Source organism: Crocodylus siamensis, chromosome 5 (genome assembly GCF_052110815.1).
Source record: "Crocodylus siamensis isolate JL-2025a chromosome 5, ASM5211081v1, whole genome shotgun sequence".
Lineage (NCBI taxonomy): Eukaryota > Metazoa > Chordata > Crocodylia > Crocodylidae > Crocodylus > Crocodylus siamensis.
This window is the reverse complement of record NC_143399.1, coordinates 142762464-142782807: the sequence shown is the minus strand read 5'-3', so window position 1 is coordinate 142782807 and position 20344 is coordinate 142762464. Positions and strand designations below refer to the sequence as shown.

At 43.1% G+C, this 20344-nt stretch overlaps 1 protein-coding gene across 4 annotated transcripts in view; it reads right to left on the bottom strand.

Annotated features, from left to right (window-relative positions):
- Positions 1–20344, bottom strand: part of THRB (thyroid hormone receptor beta) — a 291817-nt gene that overhangs the window by 191594 nt on the left and 79879 nt on the right. For 2 of the 4 annotated variants that reach the window (XM_090046526.1, XM_090046525.1), the window contains exons 2-3: positions 7595–7624; positions 6888–6949 (exon numbers count right to left, since the gene is read on the bottom strand). Coding sequence is in view for 1 of the 4 variants with exons in the window: in XM_090046525.1 (XP_089902651.1) it covers positions 6888–6896 (9 nt within the window). In the remaining 3 variants the exon portion in view is untranslated. The remainder of the gene's footprint in view (positions 1–6887; positions 6950–7594; positions 7625–20344) is intronic. The other 2 variants (XM_090046528.1, XM_090046527.1) reach the window with 1 other exon arrangement.

Here is a 20344-nt window from a genome sequence, read left to right as displayed (position 1 = left end):
CTGGCGGGGTACTGCAGCTGGGTCTGCCTGGAAGGGGGGCAGCCCCTGCCAGACCTTCCCCCACCCCCAGTGGAGTGGGAGGGGAGCGTGCAGGCAGGCAACAGTCTGAAAGTGACTGCCCTCCTAGGAAAACCCCAGCTGGGGTCTGGAAGGGGCTTTAATCCACCCTTCCCCAGCTCAATGTACTGGCACCAAGCCCTGCAGGATCAGACTGACAGGTGGGAGGTGTTGGCAAAGATATGGCACAATCATCGTATGTATGTACTGGAGACAGAGAAATAGGAGAGGGCTGCAGACAGCTTGAGCAGGTGTGACCAAAAAAAGCAGAGAACTACATTTACATTATAAAGCAGAACCTGTAAAAGGTGGGAGACTGGAATATCTAAGCAAGGACTTTCTGAATACCTGGCTGTATGGAGACACTCTGCCCTCAGCATTACACAACCCTAATGTAAGGCTTTCTCTTGTCTTTTTGGTTTATTACATCCTATTTTAAGTTAGACTAAGCTGTGTGTGCTCTCAATGGCTAGGAACAGACATTCAAAAAGCCTGAGCCTGAACTGATTCAATCTTTGTAGGTTAATCTAACCTGGCTAGACTGAACTGGTTTGTAACCAGACAGACATTCTTTCTGGACTGAGGAAATTCAGGCACATGCCTGCAGTGGCTCCAGCTAAAAGCCAGGGGGCGCTAGAATAGCCCTCTGTTCCCTTCCAGAGTGCTGAGCTGAGCTGACCAGGTCGGGGAGGAGATGTGTAGCCAGGCCAAGGCAAGGTACTCTGATTAAGGAAAGGTGAAAACCCCCACCCTGCCTGCACTGGCCCAGGCTTTTCCCTGCTGGGTGCTCAAGGGGTGGGGATGTTGCCAGCCCCCAGCCCTCTGTTAGCACTGTGAAGGGATACGCAGTGCATGCACCTGTTGAGGATACAGAGCTTTTCAGTCTCCATCTCCCTGCTTTTTCATACTGTCTGCAAACCTTACAAGGCTGCAAACCAGCAGAGAGCTGATAACAGTGTTTATCACTTCATCAGCAAAACAAAAGCCTCTCTCTATTAGTTCAAACTCTTCTTAAACAGCTTACCAGCTGACCTGTTGATTAGCTCCAAAAAGCCTTAAGTAGTCACTGTTCTGTCAGTAAAATTGGAGACACACAGAGACACCTCTCAGCATTAGCTTGCATACCACATGCCTAGGGTCCATGGGGTTGGGGTCTGTGCTGTGGGAGATGGGGGGGGAATTGCTGATTAAGCAGTGAGTGGGGGGGAGGGGCAGGGGGAAGCCAGGCAGACCCTACTGTATCTGCAGTATCTGCTGGAGCTCTGTCCAGGAAGCAGAGGGGATGGGCCAGCTCTCCTGTGGAGCAGAGAGCACCAGCCAGCCCAGAGATGCCGGGATGCTGGAGGAGTCTGGTTTATCTTAAACCAGCAAGGGGTCTGGGACAGACATTGCATAGACTGGTTTGACCCAAATCAGCTAAGTTTGCTACTACATACAACCAGGTTTATTGCAAACCAGTTTCAGCCATTTTCAAAGTCATTTATGTGCACTGAACATCAGGATTAGGGACAGATATTACACATAAACTGGTTTAAGTGATCAGAAACTGGTTTAAATCTATAACAGAACAGATGTTCAGCAGCAGTGGAAGCAACAGCGATAGTGAAAGAACTGAGAATGTAAACCCCAAAATCGAGGCCAGGACTAAGAGAATGTGACTGGGTTAGGGAAAGGACTGCAGGCAGGTGCATGGGAGCATTTATTTTAACAGGCACGCACTCTTTAAATGTGGTGTGTGAAGAAAAGCTTTTGCTCGATGCTGTATATATATATTTTTAAAAAATCTTAGCTTAGGCAAAGTTTTGTGGTTGTTCTGTTGTGTGCTTGAGGTTGCAAAGTCCTGTATTCAATACATGATTGCTTCAGAGAGAGGACTATTCTTGTTCAATCTTTTATGAATTGAATGCCACTACCTTTTTACCACCGCCCCTCAGTCTGGTAGCGGCTGCCCCCCTTGAGTGGGGAGTGGGGGAGAGGGGGACAGAAGCCTGGCAAGCACTGCCCCCTCCCCCCACCAGGCAGATCCAGGCTGGGGTCCCCAAGCTCCAACAGACTAGCCTGGGTTGGTGTCTGGCCATGCCCCCTCCTCTGGAGTGGAGGTGGCAGGGGGAGTCTCACAGGGCTTCTCTACACCCTTCCCTTTGGCAGTGGCTGGCAGGTGTTCTCTAGCACCCCTCAGCTTTTGACTTGAGACACTGCAGGCATGTGGCTGCACTTCCTGAATCAAAAGTGAATGTCTGTTCATTTGCTTATTTGTTCAATCTGCATAGCTTAGACTAGCCTGAAAAGACTGAATCAATTCAGCCTCCGGCTTTTTGAGTGTCTGTACTTAGCCTTAATCAACTTCCTTTGTCTAGAAAATGTTCGGCTGACCATTCATCCGAGTAGCTGAAGTCAAAACTCACAAACCAATGGGAGTTTTTCCACTGACTTCAGTAGGCTTTGGATCATAACTTTTAGAGATGAAACATTTCTAGCTTGTTGTAAGGTAATCCTGATAAACTAATGCTGTGGCCTGAGGTTTAACAAATCAGCTGGGCACCTAGGGCAGTGGGACACATGGGGACAGCAGTAGACTTCCAGCTCTGGTAATAGCTGTTATCTTCCTTCGCCCCCGCTCCCCAACCCTAAGTCAGTGCTCAAGGCTGTAGCCCCAGTCACCCTGCCCTAGTTATGCTACTGGTTGTGTTTATGTTGCTCATAAGGACTTGTACATGTAAGATACATTGTACGGGCCTAGATCTTATTTCACCTACTAGTCAAGGCCTGTATGGTTGCTTATCTTAAAAATGTTTCATTTCAGGAAAGTTTGCCCTGGTAAAATTTGTCCCCATTATGTCCTGGCAAAGTGCATAGCACTACCATTCTTTCAATGGGTAGCCTTATGGGCCTCAGGAGTATGTAACAACTTAGTAGGGAGTTGCCTACAGCTAGCCAACAGGTAATATTAGATAAAAGGACACAGCTCATTCAGGAAGGACAATTCTAAATGCCAGCATCATTGACATAAGTGTAAAATATGTAAGAGGAAGAGGATGACCCACCCACAATTTACCCAGGAACCTAGTTGTAAGTGCATTTGCTAGGAAGTGGGAGAGTTGGGTTCTAGACCCCAAACAGCTTGATGGTACTGGAACTCATTCCCAGGAAAATGCACTAACCCTTAAACTACAGGACAGGCAAGGCTAAGAAAATGTTCTTTCCTTTCTGGTGAAGCTGGACCACTGGCTGGAAAGAAATACAAGGGTCATGGGGCCAGGATATCAGCATACAAGACAGACTCTGAACTGGCAGCCTAGTGAAGAAAGCACATGCGTAAAGCCCTGTGTTTAGATTGGTGGAAAATATGGAGGAAGAAACTCCTTATCTACTGCAGGGATATGTATCCTGGTTTTACTGGATTGAAGATAGCAACTCCTTCAGTAAGTAGAATTAGCTCCTATAAGATTTACTAGAGAAATTAAATTATGCACTGTGAAAAGGAAATGTTATGTTGTACTGAAAAAAATATATATCACTTTTGTCTCTCAACTATTAATATGGTTAGGTCATTGCTATGATTTCACATGGTTGTTTTAATATTGACATCCAAACACTTTCTTACATGTCACTTATATTTCAAATGGGAATGAAAGATTCATGTGGTCAGAAGGTGAGCAAGCAAGAAGTATATCCTTTTTGTTCATTAAGGTTCATTTCTCTGGAAATGAGGGAGCTCTGGATTTTGGCACTAATTTTTATCCTAATTTTGTTAATGTGTTGTATTCCATGACTATTTAATGCAAAATGAATAGAAGAATAGGGAAAAGAAGCAGAAGCCACAGGGCTTACCCCCCATCCCTCGTCTGCTCTCCCAGCCCCATCAATGGCTACCCCGCACAGCCCCAGCATCACAGCACTGTTTTTCTTTCTTTCTTTCTTTCTTTTTTTTTTTTTAAAGCCCCGCACTAACTGTCTGATGCCAGGCCGGGGGGGGGGGGAATCCCCGCTGCCCTCCATGGTCCTGTGCTGCATGGGGGACCCTGCCACAAGCCCCCAGAAGCTCCAATAGCTGCTGCAACAGCTGGTAAGTGCGGGCCTTTAAAAAAAAAAAAAAAAAAAGAGCCAGGACGCCGGGGCCTGGGAGAGCGGATGGGGGTCAGGGATCACTTAAGGGGGCTGGGGGAGCAGGCAGAGGATAAGGCCTGGTGGAGGTCCCCTCCTCCAGCCACCACCACCCCCTTCTCATCAGCATGGAGTCTGGGTCCAGCTCCCTGCAGCAGCTAGTGGGAACTGCCCAAATCTCCCCAAAGCTCTCAGAATCTTTTCCGAATTGATTCAGATGTTTTTATTGGTCTCCTGATTTAATGCAGATTTGGGAGATTCGGCCTCTGAATTGGGCCGAATCTCCTCTGAATCAAATCAGCACCCAAAGCTTCACACCCTAATGAAACTCCCAGGCCCACGTGCACAGCCAGGACCAAGAGTCCCGCACCTGACAGGGCTCTGTTATGTCTGCACCATACTGTCAGGTGCAGGGACTTTCAGTCCTGGCTGCATATGAAAAACTCTTGGTCCCAGGCGTGTGTAGCTCAGTGAAGAGGGCTCCCAGCCATGGAAGCCTACTTCTTGCCAATGCAGAGGAACCCAGGATTGGGCTCCCCCTATTCTGCCAGTAAAGCACGATTGGATCTAATGTGCAATTCCACAGTCACACCCACAATCATGATTGTGTGGGTTGAACGTTAGATACAATCATGCCTTTACCTGCCATGTTGAAGGAACCTTAGAAAAGCAGCCAATCTTTAATAATTTAAAATGATGGAAGATCCATAGCAGTCCTTGATATTTGTTAACAATTCTTAACTACACCCAGTATTAAACACTTCCAATATGAATTTTTCCAGCTTCCATTTTTGGCCACTGGATTATACTCTGATTTTGTCTGGTAGACTTAGAAAGCCCTCCACTGTCTTACTAAGTAAAAATTTATAGATGACAATTTAATCGCCTCTTAAAAATTATTTTCAGTAAGGTTGAGCTCCTTAAGCTTGGAGTGTCCAACTTGTTTAGCAATTAAGAATAGGGCATTGTGGGGTTTTGCTATTGGGACAATGCAGTGTTTGGGCATCTGCACAGGAATTTTGAGTGTCCAGAAGAACCCTTAATTCCAGTTGTCTAATGCCAGAAAAAAGGTATTTAATAACGTTTTTATCAAGTTAATTGATATACATTTAGAATGTGCTATTTTTTCTCTCTCTGATGCCCCATGTTTATCAAATTACCATGAATAATGGCATCCTCCCTCTGAAGCCCTGAGATGTTCTGAGAGAATTGCAATGAGTAGGACAGCTTTTCATCTCCAGTCAAACAGTTAAGTTCAAAATCAGCCTAGGCGGTAGATACCAAAAATTGATGCTGACATCTAAAGGCTGCTTGGTAGCCCATGTTAAATGCACTGGAACTTTCCTACCTGTCAGCAACATCACAATACAACTGAACAGTACTAAGTAACACTCTTCTTGGCAGGTCTAGGACAGAATTTCAATTCAAGGTTCTGCCACATTTTAAAGGCATTTAATGGGAAAACTCAGAAATTTCCAGTTCCTATCATACCTTATTATTGCCAGAGATTTTTATATACTTATACTATAGTAGCATTCAGAGCCTCCAGTCAAAGTCCTTTTTCTGCTAGGTACAGTACCATAAGCACAAATGTACATACTTCTTTGTACAGGTGAAAAAGGTGGGAGGAGTGAGAGAGACCTTCTATCTTGTGACCTTATTTATAAGTCAGGCACCCTAAAAGTTGCTCTGCTTAAAATTGAGAAAATCTGCTCAAGACCAAAGGCCTTGCTGGGACTAGCTGCTTCAAGTGGCAAGAATGAGCAAGTCATTTCCCTCCATACCAGTCAACATGCTGCATCAAAATTCATGTTGCCCTATATGCTCCAAGGCCTTTAATTAGAGTTATTTTAAAAAAAAGTCCTTAAAAGCAGCATCATACAGCATATGAATTCACACCCCTCTCAACTTCCATGGGCCAGAGCTGCTACATACTACTCCCAACAACACACTGCCACTGAAAGGTACAATACTGCTCTCATCATTACAAGAAATATCAGCTGCACTTAAAAGTATAGACTAATGAAGTCCAAAGATACAGCACTGAGGTGTCTGCAGTTTACACTTATTTTGTTACGCTTTTAGATCTGCTACAGCAAAAAGGATGTTATGATGCCTCATTAGTATTTTACAATGTTTCTTTTCATGCCTTTTTCATTAATGCTTCACACTTCTATTCACTTGTGATTTCAAATAGTTTACATTTAACACAGCATTTGTAATTTCTCTTTGACCTGCCCTCCTCCTCCTCCATTTATGGATACAGCTTCCAAGCCAAAAACACATTTTTTGTAAATACAGTAGCTTTTTTGGTTTTAGGAGTCAGCAAGTTTGACAAACCTCACCGAGATGACACTGCTGACACTGCTACTGGGAGGGCTTGATTTCAAATCAGTACAGTGTATCTAGTTAAGCTTCTGAAACGTTATCAGTTGATAATTGCTAAAACACTTATCAGTTTATAATGGCTAACTATCAGGAAAGAGTGGGAAACAAAATGCTGTTTTTCAGCTACCAACTAAAAGTGCTCAGACATTTAAATAGCATCATAAACAGGATCACAGTGCTGCTGCCTCTCAGAACAGTTGTCCACCAAAAATCTGATTGTATGTGAATTGACATTGCGGCTACTTATATTTGTTCTATTTTCTGTATACAGATTGCATAACATAGCACAGACATCACAGTATCCTCATCTGTAAGTGAACAAATAAAACGATAAAAACCTGCAGCATCTCTCTTCCAGCTGATAATGTCTGGGAAGGCCTTTTTGTCTCTTCCCATTTACCTACAAGACATACACAGAAACAGTTTCCAAAATATTATATAGAAAGACCAAGAGAGTCCACTTCAAGGACAGTATCTTTGTGTGGATGCACAGGTATTTATTTACTCATATAACTCCCATCACCCAACATTAGTGGTGTTACAAACACAGTAACCATGCAACAAGGCAAGAGCTTATAAACATCTCAAAATATAAAGACTTTCTGGGTGCAGTTATTTTTGTTAGCAGCAACACTATTAGTTCTTCTTTTTTCAAGCTGCAAAAAGCTCTCCTTTCAGGCAAACAAGTTAGCTACCTAAATAGCAAAAACTGCACCGTACACTTAAAGAAATAAATCTCCCTTAATGGCTTAAGACCAAATAGAAGTTTCCAAATGTGGGCAGGCAGCCTGCAGGGATTTAGAGACTGCACTAGAAAATAATCATTCAGCAACAGCAGCAAAAAAGTCTGAAAAAATGAATATGGTAGTAAATACAAGAACTTCTTTCCAATTTACTTATTAACATACTGACCCAAACTATCTGACATCATCCCTGAAATGTTGTACAGTTTTTGTAAACAAACAAACAAACAAACTCAACCCCCCCCCCAAATCAACAAAAGAATAATGTGAACATTTAACTGGAAATAGGATAAAAATATTACCTCAGTAGATCTTCATCTTCAATTCTTTTGCTGAAAATAATAGAAAAAAGTTGTATTAAAGATCAGTGTTTTAAAAATTCTTTTTGAAGCTAATCTTTTGTCTCAACTTCAGTTTGCACAAAAGCCTGTATTTTTTCCTGTACACAAGTAGATTTCATAGTGAATTATTCTCATCAAACTTAGATGGGAATGTTTTATAAATCTTAACAAAATCTGATCACAGTCTTGGCACCAATATTTGAAAAACTGTAGGAATATTAACAGAAAAGTTATCACTGATCTAACAAATTTGTATTTTGAACTGGAGGTTGTTCATATGCACCTCTGTGATGAAGTGATACTTACAATGGTTTTATTTCAGTAGCTTTCCATTGCAGTGGACCAGGACTGTTCAGTAGGGCTGTGCGAAACTTTTCGTGCCGATTCAGTTCAGAGGAGATTCAGCCTGATTCGGTGGCTGAATCTCTGAATCCAAATCGAATCAGGAGACCAAATAAAAGGTCAGAATCAATTCAAAGCCATCTGAATTGATTTGGAAAAGATTGAGAGAGCTTCAATGATTCAGGCAGTCCCTGCCCCCGGACTCCTTGCTGGTAAGTAGGGGGCAAGGGAGGGGGGCTGGAGCAGAAGGGAGGGGACCATGGGGGGACCCCTGCCAAGTCCCATCCCCTGCCTGCTCCCACAGCATCCCTGAGCACCACGCTGCCCCCCTCCTCCCATGGCTGCCTGCCTGCCCCAGCTCCCAGTCCCTATAAAAAAAAAGCCCTAACTCACCAGTTGCTGCATCAGCCTCAGCACTTCTCGGGGCTCATGGCAGAGCCCCCCTGCATCATGGGGTAGCAGGAATCACCCCCTGCTTGGCAGGACCTGGTGAGTCTGGGCTTTTTTTTAATGTATTTATTTATTTATTTTTTAAGGGACAGGAGCTAGGGTGGGCAGGACAGCCATGGGGGAGCTGGGAGAGCAGGCAGGGGTCAGGGGGCTTGTGGCAGAGCCCTCCATGCAACATGGGTTAATGGGGGAAGCAGGGATCACCCCCCCACACACACTTGGCAGCAGCCAGTGAGTGCAGGCCTTTTTTTTTTTTTTTGAAGAGGCAGGAGCTGGGAGAGTTGGCAGCCATTGAGGAGTTGGGGGACAAGGCCAATTTAGAGATTCGGCCACGGCAGAATCTCCAAATCAGATTCGACTGAATCAATTTGGGACAGGGCTTCGAATCACCGAATCGAATCACTGTCCCCCAAATCAGCTGAATCCAAAGCAAATACTAGCTGCTTCGTACAGGGCTACTGGTTCTGCTTCAAAGCAGCCAGGGGCCACATGCGCCAGGGGCTGCGCTGTGGGGGCAGCACTAGCAGAGGTCATGGGCATTCCCCTATCCCACTGCACTGCACTCACGCACTCCCTCAACATAGCACCCCACCTTACCTTCAGCTCCCTGAAGGCTCCCCTGTGGCACCTGCAACATGCATGCTTCACACTGTCAACTCCCCCTGCAACAGAGGCTATGCTACACTATACTGCCCTACCCCCCGGAGCACGGCCATGCAGGAAAGCTAGGGAGGAGCCCCAAACTACCCACTGATGCTGCAGTTGGACTGGGAGAGGCAGCAGTAGCTGCATGAGCAACAGCCATGGGGATACACATCAGTCCTTCATAGGCTGCATTCAGGTCCATGGGACAATAGTGAATAACCCTCGAGGATCTGCCAAGCTAAAAATGGTTCACACTTTTTAAATAGAAACCTATTTGAAAATCTACAAACAATATATTGCTGCCAGCATCAGCTTCCATCCCAAAGAACATTAAGGTCAATGGCTCACAATAGCAAAGGCATGCTAAAAATCAACCTAATGCAAAATAGATAATAACGTGTTTTGTTTGTCACAATTGGTATATAAGCAAAAAATGGATGCTGTGCTGAAAAAAACCAACATGAAATCAGAACACACTGAATGTATGAATGTGAGTAGTTGTAAAACTGACCTTTCCATTTTCTGTAAGCATTGGCCTTGGCTCAGTCCATTTCAACTAAGAACAGTACATAGATATCAACATGAAGTCTCTGGGCCCAAATCTGATCTCTCTGAAGTGGGAACTTTAGTCACCAGATGTGAGAACAAGATCAGGCTTTTATCTTATTTCCTACATTAGCATAATATATATCGCAAAACAGAAAAGCCAGATCTGATAAAATCTGGCAGTGTTTATCAGTGTCTGGTAAAAGGTGAGAACAGCACTGAGTACTATACAAAGTGTTTCAGCCTCTAGCGCTTACCAGTGCAGCTTATTAACCATCAATCAGTGTGTTCATAATTTAACATAGAAAGAAAACATAAGGCAAAGATTTTTTTCCATCCCTTTCCTCAGGGCTGAATTTAAAGCTTCAATATAATGGGTTGAGAAATGTACTCCTCATTAAGAAAGTAGGCTTCATCTTCTTTTTTTTTGTTTGTTTTTAAAACCATATGATCCTCTAAGGATAGCTGCACTGAATGCATTAAACTAAGGCAAAAACAAAACAAAACAGCGAATATCAAAAACACTTTCTTCCAAAGCTTATAACCTGGTTAACTTCTCACGGCCGTCCCTGTTGCATGCTAAAGCACAACCAATGTCATCAACTCAGTGATCAAACGCCCATAAAGGGCCTCCCAATTAGGATTACAACATCAAAGATTTTTTTCAGGGCCAAATTTATCGCAACATGGGACCTACTTTGTACTCTGTTGATACAAAACCCAACACCTTTATTTCCTGTCAAGAGAAAAATAGAGGAGATAAAGGCATCAGGTTTCATATCAATAGAGGACAGAGTAGCATAAAATCAGAATGTCCTCTATGATGGCCACCCTAATGAGCAATCACACAGCTTTATCACAAAGATCAGATATTGTTTAAGTACCAGATTACTTAGGAACATTCTTTTAATTCATTTATTAGATTCACATGCTCAGGGTGACTTGCAAGTAAAGAAGATAAATTATGAAACAGGAAATTAAAATAAAATGAAAAAAATGGAACAAATATAATGAAAAGTATTGCCCCAAACTTCAAAATTTAATGCCACCTGCTAAACATCTGTCCAAACAAAAACATCTTGCATTTCTTCTGGAAGATGTCCAGGCCTGGGCTCTGATAGACCTCAATGCAGGGAGAGAGTTGCAAAGCTGAGGAACAACTACCAAGAATGACCTTCTATGTCTTTTTGTCATACAAACTTGATGCACAGATGGTACCTGTAGGAGGCTGCTATCAGCTGACATTCGAGAATGTGATGTGAGATAAGGGAGGAAGCAGGCTCAGTGGGAACCAACCTTTTTGGCAAGAGTACCACACATTACCCCTGCACATTCCCTGAATGCCACTCCCATCCTCTTCCCTTACCTGATCTGCTGTTCTGCTTTCTGCTTCCTGCCCTAGGTAATCTGCCTAATCTGCTGCTCTGCTTTCTGCCCCATCTGCCACTGAACTGGTTGTCCCTGCTTTGCTACATGTCACATACAAAAGCTGCCAGTGCCGTTTGTAGCATGCATGCCACCTGTTGGCCCCCCCTGTCTTAGGTACAGTATAGGGCAATGAGGAGAACTGTACAAGACAGTACTGAAAGATTTCTCTTCGGTCACCAAATCCAATTCCCTGTGATCACAGGCAACCATGTAGTAAACATTTGTCCAAAAAAAGCCCTCACAAGAACAACCAGTCTGGCCTCTCCCACACACTACAGCCATAAAGCACGCCACATTAAACTTAGGATAGTTAGTGCAAATAAAACACCTACAATGTGTCCGATGGAAAGAGAGTAGGGTGGATAAGAATAACACTGATCCTCTGGGTTCCTGCAACGGCAGGGAATTAGGTAAAATATCCTCAGGTGTTCCTAAGTAAACTATGCCCCATGCTGCAAAGGAAAACAAAAGCCCCCAAACTCTTAGCCAATTGGACACAAAGGAAAATTCCTTTCTGACCCCAAATACAACTGTTTGTTTAATGCTGAGCATGTGAGCAAGACTCCTCAGTCAGGCACCTAAATATTTTTTCAGTTCCATTAGGAGGATCACCAACCCCCAAACCTCAATTTCCAGCAATGGTCAAAGTCCAGTGCTTCAGAGGAAAATGAAACAAACCTTTGAAACCAAATAATGCATTCAAGGGGGGGAAACTCTTCCTTGACCCAAAGGCAGACACTGGAAGCCCTGAAGCATGGGATTATAATACATATAATGATGCAACAAGAATTGCAAATATGGTAAAAATTCAAAACTCAGAAGAACAAATGAGGGAAGGAAGTCAAACTCAAGGGGCTATCACAACTATCTACACTGACCCTGTACAGAGAAAAAAAAAAAAATCAAAGGATTCTCAACAATAAAAAAAGCACATCTACAAAACACAAAAAACTCTCAAATATTGCCAGCCTCCAATCCTGATGCAAAACTACTCCAATGCATGACCTTCTTATTTCAAGAGGCTGCATCATACCCTAATACCACTTTTTGTAGCTTTAACCTCTACCTCCAACTACTGCCCTCTTCAGTGACGCCAAGAAGCCCTATGTCACTGGACATATACCATGTACGCAAGCAACCTGGATTATTGTTAAATTGCCTTTCAACCCTCTAATGGGATTATCAAACACTTGAAACTGAATATATGATGTATGTATATGATGTAACTGAATATATGTTGTATATATTCCAAGTATACCCCATATCCCACAATTCCAGTTCTTTGCTCCCACCTCTTTGCTGGAAAGAACTTCATTGCACTGATGGTTAGAAACCTCCATCTAATTTTCAGGCTAAGATTTTTCATGTCCAATATGTACTCATTTGTACTCCTTCAATTTAAACAGCTCTTCTCCTTCCCTTCATATGCTCACTCAAACTTTTCTGCCAAGATAAACAATTCATGATCTTTTAATGTCTTCTAATAAGACAACTTCACCATTCCTTTAATTATCCCAGGTGCCCTTTTTGCACCTCTTCCAGTTTAAAAAAAAAAAAATTAATGATAAGCAACCAGAATGGTTCACACTAAAAGCATTAGTGCAATGGCACTAAAACTTCCCTTCCTCTTTTAAATATACCCCTTTTAATAATCCTAAAATTATATTAGGCTTTTCATGGACACATTAATGACTACTCAAGTTCATTTTACCATCAACAGGTCCCTCTCTTTTCCTTTTTGCTTTCTATCTCCACACCCCCAGCTTTCAGAAGCAAAACTAAAATAATTTATGCCCTGGGCTGCAGATTTGTATCTGGCAGGGCTTATGAGCTAGGGTGTTGAAATAGAGGCAAGGGGAAATCAAGGCTCTGGCTGCATGGAGCAGAGTGCAGACAGGAGGCTGATGTTCCAAGCCTGTTGGTCACATTGCTGCCAACAGCCCAGTTTACACTTCCCTAGCCCTGCAGCTGCCACAGCTTTTTATGATAAGCAACAATGCAAAACCTTCAATTCAGCAACAGCTGGAGGATGAAGGGAGGGTTAATCAGGCTGCTGGGGGCAACATCTCCAATGGCAGCTGGGGCTTCTCCTCTTGGGAAGGAGGGTGTGACTGACAAGGGGACACCTGCCCCTCTCTGCACATTGTGGCCACAGCCTTGAGCCCCCCCAATTCTGGCACCCACTCTCAGCTGTGCTACTACTATCTTTTAGAAAAGTTCTAGGTATTAATCTGTATGCACATAACTTTGCACTTCATACTACTAAATTTCATGCTGATGCTACTTTTGTTATTCCAACCAACAAAACTATCCAGTTCTTCTTGCATAACAATCCAATCTCTCTCAGTATTGGAGATATCTTCTACATTTGTGCCAACTATTATTCTTATATGCATACATCTGCTACTTCTGCAAAAGTCAACAATGGAAACATGAAATAGGACTGGTCCAAAGACCAATCCTTGAAGACTACTACTTGCCACTTCTCCCCAACCTGAAAACTCCTCTTTCACCACAATCCACTGTAGTCTCCCCTTCAGCCTTATCTACTGTACAATTATAGTATTAAAGCTCATCTTCTCTACTTTAGCTAATAATTTTCTATGAGGTACAGTATCAAAAGCCTTGCTTAAATCAAGACAGATTAGATTCACAGCAGTGCTCTTATCTAAGAAATCAGCTATCCTGTCATTGTGGGATATTAAATTATATGTGATGCAATCCACCTTGGACAAAATCACTGGTTCACAATTACCAGGCAGGCTTTAGATCCAGGCAACCAGCTACAAACAAAAAGATTTCTGCATGCGTTAAAAGGATCAAGGGAGAGATATAGTAGTCACTGTATCATTGGATGTTACCTAGGTTTTGATAGGATTGATTGGGATTTATTACAGCATGATCCAAATCTTGCACAAAGTAAACATGGAACACTGCTACTTTTTTTTTCTTTGAAGGCAAGAAATGACCTTACTGAATGCAGTGTTTCAGCTACAAGTCAGGGAAGGAAAAAAGTCTGTGGAAGAAAAAGGAAGGCAAAGACTTGGACTGAGTTCCACCTTCTGCCACAGTTGTCCTTTGAGATGGTAGGGAAGTTGCATTATTATCCCTGTATTCAGATGTTTGGAAACTGAAGCAAAGGGTAATGAATATTTCATATAGATGTTCCAAGGCTAAACCAATTCATGTGCATGAAGGACTCCAGATCCCTAACTGGAATTTGTTGCTGCTGTTATCCAACATCTGTCAGCAACATAAACTAGCTACACTGGAAGCCACAGACACTTTAAGAATTAACACAAGGAACACTAATGTGTGTAGCCAGCGTGGAATACTCTAGGACTTATGGCAAGATCAGTCACTTTTAAAGCAAAGTCAGCGATAAAAAGTCACATCCTGAATACACTCACAGGAAAGGGTGTTTAAAAACATAACTAACTTACTCTCTGTACTTCTAAAAGTGGAATTAAAGTTAACTATAACTCCCAGAAAAAATCCTAACTCACTGAAACACAAAGTTAAGCATATGCTCAGCAAACAGACTGTCACTTTATCTAATCAAGCTATTTATGAAAAGACAGGTTAAATCAAAATTATTGGGGATCACAGGTACATCCCAGTATTGGCTTGCCATAAATCCGTTCCATGTATAGACTGCTGGTCACAAGACGACCCAGCTGCTGAGGAAGGAGACCCACAGCCACTCGGTGGCCTGTGTCTGTCTTCAGATGAGCCAGCTACTATCCAGATCTATGTATGAGGAGAGACTGGAACCTGGACCTCTTCAGCCTCCACAAGAGAAGACTGAGAGATGATCTTGTGGCCACCTACAAATTCATTAGAGGGGCACAGTAAGGGATCGGAGATCATCTGTTTACCAGGGCACCTCTTGGGGTAACAAGGAACAAGGGTCACAAACTGACAGAGAGCAGATGCAGGCTAGATATCAGGAAAAAACACTTCACAGTGACGGTGGCCAAAACTTGAAATGCGCTTCCAAGAGAGGTGGTGCTCTCCCCTACCTTGGGGGGTCTTTGAGAGAAGGCTAGATAAGCATCTGCTGGGGTCATCTGACCCCAGCACTCTTTTCTGCCTAGGCACAGGGTTGAACTCGATCTGTTGAGGTCCCTTCTGACCTTAGCATCTATGAATCTATGGAGGGGGCTCTTCAACCCTTCAGTGCCCAAGGACTGTGGGGGTCATGGACATTTCCCAGCATAACCTCTCTCTGAAGCAGGATCTGCGTAGTTGTATGAACCCTCCTGTCACATAGTCTAAGGGCTCTGTCTGTGCCAGTGTCCTCACATGCCACTACAAGATTACATGTGGACATTTGAAACTATGAAACTATTTATCAAATGCTGCATGTATTATTATGTGACAATATTACTCCATGCTCTTATACCTTAATGGTCATGTTCCTTTATATGGAGGTGAAGAACTCTATACCCAGAGATATCATATTTCCTTAAAATACTCAGACAGGTCACATTTCTTTCATCAATTTAGGCTTGCTTTCTTCTAGAAGAATTCTAAGATATGTACTTTACAATCGCACCACAAGGCAGAGTGATCCTACTAAACTTATCTTAAAAGTACATTATGTTCTACTGAGACAAATGAAGCCATTGACTACAGCCAGCCCCAACTAACAAAGTTCCTTTATAACTTCCAGCAAGGCCTTTGGCATCATCCTTTTAGTTTCAATTAGAAACATCATAAATCTTCCTAATAAATTCAGAGTTTTTGTGAATATCCCCTCACAGACCATTTTTATAAACTCTAAAATTAGTCATCAAAAAAACAATACTGAAAACTGTGCCTACGAGTGCACTTTACTACCAATCATGTATATACATTTTATTTAGAAAGAGTCCTAAGCTTTGCCAGTGATTCCAATGGGAACAGAAGCATGCCATAATATAGTATGATAGCACAGCATTTTTAAACAACTGTTATTTATATGCAGTTGGCAGAGTAAGGATCTTGTCTTGCTGAAAAGTAATAAATCTCCAAAGAACTAGCTCTGCTAAACTGACCACTATGGCTTCTAAAGAAACTACAGAGCAATAAAATTATTTCTTGTACCAGACTTAGGGGGAGAGAAGAGAGGGAGATAACAACACTGATGACAACAACTTAATTTCATGGAGATATAAACATACACAAGCCATATTCTTGCTCTGTGCTGCATTATTTTATGTTTATTATTCTAATATTTTATGTGGTACATTCAAGTCTGCAAAGGTGAAGGTACAACAACACAGCTCACTATTAAATTACACCATCCCATTTGCCCATATAACAATATATTCAAAGTAGCTAAAAAGTAGCTTTACATCAGTGTGTTTCAGCCATGCCTATCAAACTCATGGCAGCAGGTTAGTTACAAGACAAAAAAGCATCCTGGAACACTTTGTGCAATATAGCTAGTATTGCTGCTTTCCAGGTCTTTCAGTCAAGTATGTGGATCAGGCCAGTATTCCTCCTCCCATCCTTAAACAAATCCCATCGATCCAATTCAAAATTATTATTTGTTGTTGTTCCTGACGTGCTCCACTGTTTGTTCTCTTTCTTCTCTTACTCAACCCTCCCCACGACCTTGCCTCAATGATCTGATCAATTCTGACTGGGGGGGGGGGAGTAAGCCTCTCAAAGTTACTAAGAGTACTTAAAAAACAGTTTACTCTTAGTCCTTCTAGACCAGTGGTGTTCAACCTCCAACCCACAAGCCAGATTTGGTTCACAGGGCTCTCCATGAGTCCAGAAAGATGGTGGCAGGGAAGCAGTGGCAGGATGAATTGCCCTGGCTTCCAGAGCTAGTACAATTAAAGTTGCCATCACTCCCCTGGTGCCAAATTCCTGGACCTGTGGGAAGTCCTTCAGGGGTAGACCTGGTGTGCTGAGTTTGGCCAGCATGCAGGGTTGCTCCATGGCTGAAGCTAACATGCAGGACCACAATGGCATGCAAGAGCACTTACAGACTGAACCCATGGATCAACCCACACTAGATCTGGCCTGCAAATTAACCCCACACATGGGATACAGCCTGAGGATCAACACCACTCTTTCAGCCCCTGGGCCCAGAAGGTTGAGCACCACTGTTCTAGACAGGTTCACAGTTTACTCTGGCACAAATTCTGGTATAAGACTCTGATGGTAGAAAGTATACGAAGAAAGTAGCTCAGCAAAGCTGTAGAGACTCTCTTTGGCCTCAGGGATCACAGAAGCCAACACTGTCCAAAACTGGACCAACACTGGACCGAGGTAACCAACACATTCCCAGTCTGGTGGCTGAGCATGTACTGAGAGCCAAATTCATCCCTGGAGTCACTGCATTAACGCTAGACTTTGGTACTGCCCTCAGGCATTTGGCAGGACAGAGGCAATTTCTTTCTTTCTGCCCCTGCTTTACTGAATCATGCTCATTTGATTTCACTGTTCAGGAACACGAGCATATGGAGATACCACAGTACCTTTACAAGTTGTGCTATGACACTTTGTGAAGTGAACAGTTCTAGGTTTAAAGATCCCAGCATGCCAAAATTCTAGACTGTAACTTGTCTTTCTCTTCTCTGAAATACACACTGCATGCCATGAAATACTCAACGCCATGTGAAAATGACTCAGCCTAAATTAGTAATATATTGCTAGGCTTTATCTCTATTTGCTTGTAACAATCAAGAAATATAAATATACGTGATGGATCGATCCTTTTAGATCCTGTAGATGCATACAGTGCTAACTGTGTTTTTGTATGCTGATATATGCTATTTCCAAGAAAAAGGCTAGAAGAAATTCCATTTTGGGGCTGAACAACAGTACAAGGCTGTAGCTAGAAACAACAAACCACACCAAAAGAAGCTCATCATGGCATAGGTATGGATTAAGAACTGACATTGCCAGAAAGCCAAATATGATAAATCCACCCACCACACACACACACACACACACACAATTGCCAACGGCAAGAACAACATATGGTACAAGTTCTGCTGCCCATGCAGCATGAACAGACAAAGTGCTAATGTTTCAAGTTATGCCTTTTCCCAAACAAAGATGAATCAGACCTTAAATGCACACGCAGGAACAACAACATTGTTGTCCTCTTTCTCCAGTCATTATTAAGTTGTGCTTTTACTCTTAACAAGCTCTTTCCATTTGTCCCTTTTAGCTGTCTGTCACTGAAGACATAATTTATGTGACTTCAGGACTCCTACATTTTCTTACTACCTAGCCACCTGCAGGGGTCTGGGGAAGTCGCTGCCTCTACGCAAGAAGAATGTGCCACCTACAGTGAAATAAAAATATCACCAGTTGTGCTGCTCTACACTGCTGTGACCCCTACAGACAGCTGAAGAACCACTGCTGCAGCTGAGCAGGCCTGTGCAAGGGGGAGGGAGGATGCCTATGACTGACTGAAAATATACTGCCCTCTACCCTGAGCCCCCTTTAGAAGTGGAGAGCCCATACTCACTAGGACTATGTGAAGCTTCAGGTGCCGATTTGATTTGTAGGAGATTCGGCCTGATTTGGGGGCCGAATCTCCAAATCTGAATTCAATCAGGGGACCAAGAAAAAATCCAAATAGATTCAAAGCTCTCTGAATCTTCAGAAAAGATTCGGAGAGCTTCAATGATTCAGACAGTCCGCACCCACTGCAGCAGGGAGCTGCAGCCAGACTCAGAGCTGGTAGGTAGGAGCAGGGGAGGGGACAATGGGGGGACCCCTACTAGGCCCCATCCCCTGCCTGCTCCTCCAGCCCTACCATTGCTGCCCCACCCAGCCTAGCTCCCAGTTGTTTAAAAAAAACCTGGGTGCTACCAGGCAAGTGGGCAATCCCTGTTGCTCCCCACTCCCCCATGCTGCATGGGGGGGGCTCTGCCATGAGCCCCCCAACTCCCCCAGACCCTCCATGGCTGCCCTGGCCACCCCAGCTCTGGCCCTTTAAAAAAAAAATACAAAAAAAAAAAACCAAACAGAAAAACCCTGGGACTCAGCACTCCTGCAGCAGCCACATGGCACAGGGCAGCAGGGATTGCTCGCCCACCAGGCAGGAACAGTGAGTCCAGGGTTTGGGGGTGTTTTGTTTTTTTTTTTTTTAAAGGGCCAGAGCTGGGGAGGGCAGGGCAGCCATGGGGGAGGGGAATGGGGTGGAGGGGTCAGAGGGTCATGCAGAGGCCCCCACGCAGTGCTGGGCAGTGGAGATCACCCCCCACCCGGCAGCACCATGAGTTGGGGCTTTTTTTTTTTTTTTTTTGTCAAAGTGCTGGGAGCTGGGGCAGGCTGGGGATGGGCCTAGCCTGACTGATTCAGACAGTCAGCAGCAGCCGAAAATCCAAATCAGATTCAGCTGAATCGATTTGGGTCAGTGATTCGAATCACTGAATCGAATCACTGTCCCCCGAATCAGCCAAATCCAAATCCAAATCAAATACTACCTGCTTTACATGAGGCTAATTAATACTCACTGTTGCCTTTCTCCTGTTACTGGTTCTTTAATTTGTTGTGTGCATTAAATTATGTGATTTGTGATTTATTTTTTTCAGAGCAAAACCATAACACTCATACTTTCTCCATGACAAAACAATCATTTTTTCCACACACTTTGCCATGACAACCAACCAACTGTAGAACAGAATCCCCTTGTCATTTTTTCCTGTCATCCTTATCTGTCCCCTCAAAGACTCTATTCAATTTTCTCTTTGACCAGCTCCAAGTCTTTCTGACACACGCATGAGAACTGTCCAGTTGGTCCAATGATTTCTTCTTTCCTGAACTGTGTGGTTTCATCAGTGAATTCACAGTGCATATTTAAATACTTGCCAACATTTCCATTAGAAACCTCTACTTTTATTTATGGTTTAAAAGATGAAAAGACATTTGGGCCACTGCAATGCATACCACACTTCCAATTTTATTAAGACAGACTTTCTCTGCTTCATGCATTTTAATTTCTGTACAAGACAGTTTTCTTATTGCTTAAAAGAAATTTCAGGCGTAGCCAACTTTGCTTCATTTTAAAACCAAAAAACCCCCCAAATAAATCCTGTACTAAAATAACTAGAATCTTTTAAATCCACATCAAACTAATTTATCTACTTTTGCTTGTTAATTCTCTCCCTCATGGCATTAAAATAAAGATAAATACTCTATTCTAATGCTGAATTTTCATCAGAATTGCATGCTTGTAAGGCTTGTTCTAATGCCTTGCTGCAGTCAACTGACTTCAACAGATGTTGAATCAGGCCTTGAAAAAGAGAAGAACTGAAGCTGCTAAATTCAAATCTGAACACAAAT